This window comes from Fundulus heteroclitus, chromosome 14 (genome assembly GCF_011125445.2).
Source record: "Fundulus heteroclitus isolate FHET01 chromosome 14, MU-UCD_Fhet_4.1, whole genome shotgun sequence".
Lineage (NCBI taxonomy): Eukaryota > Metazoa > Chordata > Actinopteri > Cyprinodontiformes > Fundulidae > Fundulus > Fundulus heteroclitus.
In genome coordinates this window covers 35,096,384-35,104,793 of record NC_046374.1, presented here as the reverse complement: position 1 = coordinate 35,104,793, position 8,410 = coordinate 35,096,384, and the positions used below count along the sequence as shown (strand labels likewise).

The window sequence follows — 8,410 nt, the reverse complement described above, 5'->3', positions numbered from 1 at the left end:
GACTTTCTAAATGTCGAATGGGAGGCAGATGTTTTAGTTAGTCAGGCTCCTCTCATGTTGAACCAACTCTCAGTCTTAGTCTGGCAGCAACCTCATGCTACAGATGATCCAGGTGGTCCTGTCTCTCAGAGTCAAACACTTGCCTGTTTTAGTCATAGCTATTGGCTGAACTTTTACTGTGACTAACTGTCCTCTCCCTCTGCTCCTCTTTACCAGAAAACTGACTCAGAGCTTTTCTGCTTGGCCGATTCTTGCTAAAGGAGCTACTGCTACTGTTAACCTTTTACTTTCTGTCATATAGAAAGGATTCCTGGATCAGTGCTTCTTTCTGTGTCTCTGCTCTGTCTTCTCTAAGCCCCAGTGGGTCGAGGCAGATGAGCGTTCACACTGAGCCTGGTTCTGGTTCTGTTGGAGGTTCTCCTCCCTGTTAAAGGGGAGTTTTCCTCTCCACTGTCGCTTTATGCATGCTCAGTATAAGGGATTGCTGCATCCCTCATACTGATTGCGGCGTTCCTGTGTTGAGGATCAGTGGAGCAGGTGGTCCCTATCTTCACCACCTGGGTATCCAACAGTGTTGTAGTACTCGAGTCCGAGACTCGAACTCGAGTTCGAGTCATTAGCTAAATTTAGAGACTCGTGACTTGACTTGGACTTGAGCACTGATGACTCGAACTTGGACTCGGACTCCTACATTCAGATCATTCTGACTCGGAAATTGAGAAAAAGACTCGACTTTTTTTATATCATTAGGCTATAATTTTAATATGTCATTAGAATATTATTTGGTGTATGATTTTAATATCTAAATGTCGTACCGCGCACGTGACGTCACCATCTCATGAGCAACGCCCCTTGCCGCTAATGTAGGGCAAACAGTGTGAGAGCGCACGTAGCAACCAGCCATTACACATGCAACAGATACAAGGATATGACCGACTTTACAGCTGTTAAACTTTCACAAGAGGATGTCCAGGCGCCCCTTTTACTGATAGAACTGTGGAACAACATACCAACGTTCAGCTCAAACGATGGATTGAGTGTCGAGGGCTCGGAAAGACGGGCCGAGTTGATAGGAAGGTAAGTCGTTGTTTTTCTCCTGCTCGGCATTCATGCCGTCCTCGGCCGTTTTTTTTCTGTTTGTAGTCACCGTCCAGGAATCGGTATAAATTTTCCGACCCGCCGAACAATTTAGTCCGGCCCGGTGGCCAAATGCATTATCATTATCCAACGGCTATATCTCCTCACTGCATCGACCGATCTGCACCAGATTTGTTGCGAGTAATGGGGGAACGCTGCCGAACGCGTTTGTGGGAATCGCCCGGTGGACGGGCGAGGAAAATGCGTAACAGCATCTGCGGTGGCGGGCGGCCGGCGGTGCGCGAACCCCGCCCGCCGGCCGGCACCGCGGCGGTGCGCGAACCCCGCCCGCCGGCCGGCACCGCGGCGGTGCGCGAACACCGCCCGCCGGCCGGCACCGCGTCGGTGCGCGAACACCGCGGCTCCGGCCGGCCGGCCGGCCGGCACCGCGGCGGTGGCCAATAGGCCGGAGCGCGCTTGGCTGCGAGGGCCGATCGACGCCGCTTGCGGCTTTAACATCCTTCATATGCGGCCTATCAGCGTACCTGGAGTCGCTGTTGCGCGTTCCATAACAACAATGTTTAAAAACCATGGTTAGGAGACGTCTTAGACTTGGAAAAAGCAGTCGTTTTACCGAGTAAAACAAAGGGTAACTACAGCGAAAGAGTTATTAGTGCAATGGAATGTTACTGCTTCATGTCATACATCACACTCAATAGTGACTCGACTCGGACTTGACTCGGATGAGTAGTGGACTCGACTCGGACTCGACTCGGATTTTTTTTTTAATGACTTGGACTTGACTCGGACTTGAACACTGGTGACTCGAACCTGGACTCGGACTCGAGGCATAGTGACTTGACTACAACACTGGTATCCAAAGAGCAGCAAGAAAAAGATACAAACTGATCTAGAAGGTTATGGCAGGTATGCATAACAAGAACGTGATCTGAAAAGATCCCAGTGATGCGGTAAAGCCAGAATTTATTGGAGGGAACAGACATCAGGTAGTGTTTATAAAAACTTATTGAAACAAAAAACGATGTTTAAGAAGTTGTTGTTTTTTTCTGCCATAAACCCAGATGCTGATAATTCTTGGTTGAAATGCTACAGCGATTTGTGTCACTGGTCAGACTGAGAAGGTTTGGACATCTGCAGGAGAGAGATGGTGAGAACGTCAGTAGAAGGATGCTCAGGCTAGAACTGCCAGGCAGGAGGCCTAAAGGAAGACCAGAGAGGAGATTTATGGAGATAAGGAGGACATGAAGGTATCTGCTGTGAGAGACGATACAAAAGATGGAGACAGATGACCCACAGTGGTGATGTCTCAAAGGTAGAAACTGATAGTAGAAGAAGGTCTTTGAGTCAGAGTTACCCTAGACCCACATGTCTGTCTAGGCTTTAGGCTACCTCAGTCTGAATCATGAATCACTTATGAGTCAGTTCGACTCATTTGTTTGCGATAACCACCCTTTCTTGTCCCAGCCATCCTGTCTAAAGCTCTTTTCTTCAGACTTTTGCTGCTTTTTTCACTCTTTTCCACGTCGGCGCCTCCTATTCAGGCCCCATAGCAGAAAGAGGTCCTAAGCAGAGGTTTATTCAGGGGCCCTCCTCCTGTGAAGCCCACAAACATCTGCAGGCCTGCTGACCTCCTGTCATACTGTCCATACTTTAACATCCTTTGATTTTGTTTTACAGTTACTTAGTGAGCCAACAATAAAATGACCAAACGGTCATATTCGGTACATTAGAATCTGATCAGACTTGTTGATCAGAGTAAAAGGATCATTTCAAAATAATGTTTAAAATAATAATATTTCCACCAATAATCAGTTCAGCTGTTAAGAAAATTTTTAGGTCCCATTTACTGTTATATTAAAACTTAAACTTCTTAAAGTGGATCTCTGTTAGGACACTTCAACAGCAGGGGGAGCCCCTAAAGTCATTTAGTAGATGACTTGAAGTAATTGATCGCATATTTTTACCGTTTTTGAAGCATCGTGGTTGTTGCAGCTCATTACACCTCTCTTGTTTTCTGTAATCTGAGTCATGATGACTTTCTGTCGAACTCGCCAGGAAAAAGTTTGGGGAATTCCGCGCATTATATCATGGGACGAGGTGTGAGGTGTTTATAGCTCCATCTAGTGGCGAAAGGAAGTACAACATGACTGCATTCAGAATAGATGTGGATTTTCTTTTTTACCAAAAGTACAGTCGTACTAAATAACGGCGTAGCCAGAAATTACTTGAAATGAAAAATGGGTAGACCAAATAATTATAGCTGAAAGTAAGTCTTTTTGTAAGTTGCACGTTTGCAAGTTCACTCTGGAGAAGATACAGGCCTGATAAAGTCATTATTTCCGTTTCTGAACACAACGTCACTAATGGCCGCCGTCGCATCATCGATCCAGAAGCCCAGGACACACGAAACCGTTTTTAATGAATGGGAAACTTCTGATATTTTATTTTATTTTATTAAAAACAATATTACAGTTAACATTTAAAGAAAAAGATAATATCCAGCACCACCTTCACATGCTGACAGTTGAAAACCCAGAAAACCAGAACAGGAAGCTTGCAGCTTTCGTGTTTATAATATTTTTCTGCTTCGTTTTATTTTATTTTATGAATATTTTTATGATGACTTTAAGTGTCAGGACCCATCCACTTCATCGGATGGGTCCTGACACCCTAGGCCCACCCAAGGCTACACCTCTGGGTGTATAATATGAGGTCTTTTACAACAATTGAATAAAGAAAAAATAAATTTATATAGTAAAGGGGTTTGCTTATGAGATAAAATAAGTGTTTTCCCCAGGTTTCCAATTATTTAAATGGAGTTTTTTAAGTCAGTTTCTTTAAAACTATGACTTTGATTAACTCATCATCATCTGGTGGACATAATAGTTTGCTGGGATTATAAATAGGTTTACTATTTATTTTCATCTGAAGAAAAGGTTGAATTGTTGAAGAAATGTAACATTTGAAATTTTTGACAGTACAGTATTGTTTCCTATTTTATTCCTGTAAGGAAAAAAATTTGACCAAAATATAACAACATGAGAAAATTCCAGGAATAATTGTTCAATAGTTTCACCGTGACACAAAAAGAGCTGCTGCTGCTGATGTTTGGAGAGAAATGACCATAATCCTTTAATAATTGAGCTCTGATAAACTAAATAAATGGATGTGGAAATAGTTCAGTCAATTAAGAAAAAAACAAACAGCTTGGTGATGTTTTTGCAGAGCAAAATAGCAGATTTTTCAAACTTTTTTTCCCCAATATAACCTTGGAAGCAAAACGAAACATAAATACTACAAAGGAAACAAAAGCAACAAGAATGAAAATATACAATAACTGCTCAGTGAAATAATGAAGTCCAGTTCTAGGATGGTTAGTAAACAACACAAAGCAACAAGTATCGCTATCAATCTATTTAATTCATGATTTACTATCACTATAATGTGATTCTGATAAACATATAGATACCAAAACCCTTGTTTGTCTTGACAAAGATCCACCAAAAGCATCAACTTTTGACATTTAACTTAAAAACTAATGTCCTCCTGGAGAGAGCTTTGTTTCTGAATCATGCCTTGAATTTTCCTTTTACTTTGTGTAATCTAAATTTATGAATAAGTTTTACTTAAAAAGAAGTATAACTGAGCTCTAACCTTTTGAATGAACATCTAAAATCTGCAGAGTAAAAACAATATTTTTATCCATTTTTATTTTTTATGTATGCTGAGTTTATATCTATGTATTTATTTATTTAATACTTTAAACGGCTGTGCTACCCTGTCGTGTTGAAGCACTAGTTGTGTGAGCGCACACTTTTTTACCACAACTAAAAAAGGAAAAGCAGCATTTAGTTCCTATGCTCCACTGATCTGGAACAAACTTCCAGAAAACCGTAAATGTGCTGAAAGCCTGAGTTCCTTTAAATCAAGATTAAATAACTGTTCTAGTTTAACTGTTTTACTGAAACATCATTTGTTCAACTTTGTAGTCCAACTGTTTTGAATATTTGCTATTAAATTCTATTTTTCCATGTTTTATTTTGTTTTTTCTTTTATTCTTTTTTATTACATATATTTTAATGATGTAAAGCACTTTGCGTTGTCTTTGTACTGAAATGTGCTACACATATACATTTGCCTTGCCTTGCCTTGCCACAAGGTGGCAGCAAAGCCCCACAACCTGCTTCGGGTTCATGGGAACACCGAGTTCCGAAGATTCTCTGACAGATTCACGTTGCATTGAGTTTCCCGGCAGTTTCTTAAACAGATCTACGTTCATTTAATGAAATCATTTTGTATGATAACCTTTAATCTGTACTTCAGTGCATTTTATTCATAGAAACCACGAAAAAATAACAAATTATATTCATGTATTTATTTTTCACCCCTTGATAGTATAATTTCCCGGCTGTATTTGAATGCGCCATCAGACCCCCTGTTGAGCTGTCCATGGTGCTGAAACACTGAACACCCCCACCCCCCCCAAAAAAAAGAAAATAAATAAAAACCTCAGTCTTTTCTGCTCTTTTGTCGTTATTTTAACCTCCCCACCACACACACAGACACACACACCACCTTTGATGATTATAATGACGTCACAATTATAAACGTCTGAAGGCGGCACATCAAAGGTAAACGTCTCGTGCTCTACAGGGCGGCGCGTGGACGCTGGAGGGCGGCGTGTTCACGTGACAGCAAGCCCTTCTTCGCCTCCCTCCCTGCCAAAGATCGTGTATTTCCGAAATATGGAGGCTTCGAGGGAAAGGGGGAGCTATTGAATGTTTTTAGATCTTTGATTTAAAAAAAATAAAAAATGTCTAAAATGTTTTAGAGAGTAAAAGTTTCAGCTTTAGGCTCGGTTATAAAAAAGCAGACAAAAATAAAACGAAGTCGGTCATTTTTGTTGAATTATACATGATGGTAAGGTGCATAACTCCACCCCCCAAAAAACAATAAAAAAAATCAATTAAACATTTTGGTACAACACAGTAGTAAGAGATTGAAATTAATTACAAAATACAATTTACAATAGACTTTGTTTGAGTAAAAATATCAGAGAGGAAACAGAAGCAATAGCTATGAAAGCCACTTAATTTAACTACATTGTTTACATTTAAATCAAAGAAGTAAAAAAACAACATACTCATTTACACATGAGGGACTCCTTGAAAGCGGTTTCCGTTTATCTTTTTCATCACCACCGTCTGGGTTAGAGTTTCTTAAACGCTTAAAAAGGGCTGTCAGGTTGCTCTGCAGGCTCCTTCATTAGTTCAAACAAGGTTAAAAATCATTAGTGCATAGATCTACTGGAGACAGATGAGTTGTGTTTTATTTTTCTGCACCATAAGGAATTGATTGTAAATCAGTTGGACTACAAGAACCTTTTTTTCACAGTTATGAGAGTTTGAAGGGGAACCATAAGTGAGGCACCTGGTCCAATCAACAGAGCTACAATATGATTGGTTAAGCAACTTGTTCATAGAAAATCTATTATAAGAAAAAGAAAAAGTCCTTATGTTCGCAGATTTCTAAGATACTTTGATATGAAAGTCTCTTTTCTGTTTGTTTGTTTGTTTTTTTCTGGAGAATGCTGTTTACACACCAGAAGGAAGCAAAACCCTCAGCTAGATAAGTTACCCCAGCAGCAACTTAAACATGATTAGATGATATAAAGAAATAAAGTTCCTGCTCATGTTTATTGCAAAAAATTATGAAGCAAATCGTGCCTGAAAAGTTCACCAAGAAAAACTTTGTTTTCTGTGCTTAATAAAATATTTTCTTAATTTGAGTAAGAGAGATTAGAAGAAACAAATACAACTTTTAATGAACAATAAAACATATATTTTGGTAAACATTTAGACATAGACATGGACATAGACTTTCAACTGCACCTTCACAATGTAAATTAAATTTCTTTGCAAGGCTCCGAATAAAAACAGAAGTCAAAAGAGAAACATTTAAAATATAAGTATTTGTCATTTGTCAGGTACTTAGCTGCATGCCAGAAAGAGAAGTCGTTTTATATGTACAGAAATATTCTGTGTAAGATTGTATGAGTTCAAGTATTTGTGGAAGCAAGATGAATTGCAACAATGGACGCACCACATGATGACACAGAAAGTAAATAAAAGAACAGAAACTACTAAAATAGTGTGACAGTATATATTTTATTATCATTATTTATTTATTAGTAACTTTTTGTTCTGTAATTTTTCTCATCATAGAAGGTACACCTGGTCTGGCGTTCTGTTAGCTTTGACATCATCCAGGGAAGACAAATCATCCTCTACTACCATCTAACATAGAAAGTACTCCTGGGTCAATGTGAGCTTCTGTGCTTTCTGTGTCTCTGCTCTGTCTTCTCTAAGCCCCAGTGGGTCGAGGCAGATGAGCGTTCACACTGAGCCTGGTTCTGGTTCTGCTGGAGGTTCTCCTCCCTGTTAAAGGGGAGTTTTCCTCTCCACTGTCACTTCATGCATGCTCAGTATGAGGGATTGCTGTAAAGCCATCAACAATGCAGACGACTGTCCACTGTGGCTCTACGCTCTTTCAGGAGGAGTGAATGCTGCTTGGAGAGACTTGATGCAACCTGCTGGCTTTCCTTAGAGGAAACTTTCTGACCAATCTATATAATCTGACTGAATTTGACTTTGTAAAGAGCCTTAAGATGACAGGTATCATGAATTGGCGCTATATAAATAAAATTTAACTAAACTTATTATTTATATAAAGTTTATTTAATGGTTATTTATTATCTAAATCTGACAACAACAAAAAAACAACAACTAGAAAGCAACCCTAATATAAATATGTTATTAATATATATTTCGTTTCAACAAATGCCCGCTGTTTTCAGGTCGGGTGGCTCATCTCGTCACTAGACGATCTCTGGCAGCCTGAAAATAGATCCAGCTGGGTTTGGTCTGGCCATCATCCTCCTCGCTGGCTCCTCTCTCCTCCAGTTCCCTCGGAGAAAACGGACCGTTCTCACCTAACCGGAGGATTTACCGACGCTTTCCCTCCTTTTAACGGGAATTTAAAGCCTCCGATCTGCGGGAATTTGACAGAGACCCCGTTTCTGCTGGTTATTTCTGCCTGTGAAGCCGAAGAGAGATGTCCGTCGCGGGATTGAAAAAGCAGTTCCATAAAGCCACCCAGGTTGGAAGAAAATATCTTTATTTATTTGTTACTTTTTTTAATCTTCGGCTCTCTTTTCCCACAATAATTGGACTTTAACGCTCTTTGTTTTGACGGGAGTCAGTAGCTTTACTTAAACCCGAAGAGCTGGGAGGTAAACACGGATTGTTCTTCT

General features: G+C 40.1%; 1 protein-coding gene across 1 annotated transcript in view; it reads left to right on the top strand.

Moving 5' to 3' along the window:
• The first annotated feature begins 7,994 nt into the window (after nucleotides 1-7,994).
• LOC105919289 (endophilin-A1) overlaps nucleotides 7,995-8,410 on the top strand; it is a 44,990-nt gene continuing 44,574 nt past the window's right edge. Inside the window, exon 1 of the mRNA XM_012854585.3 lies at nucleotides 7,995-8,256. Coding sequence (XP_012710039.1) covers nucleotides 8,212-8,256 — 45 coding nt within the window. The 5' untranslated portion in view covers nucleotides 7,995-8,211. The remainder of the gene's footprint in view (nucleotides 8,257-8,410) is intronic.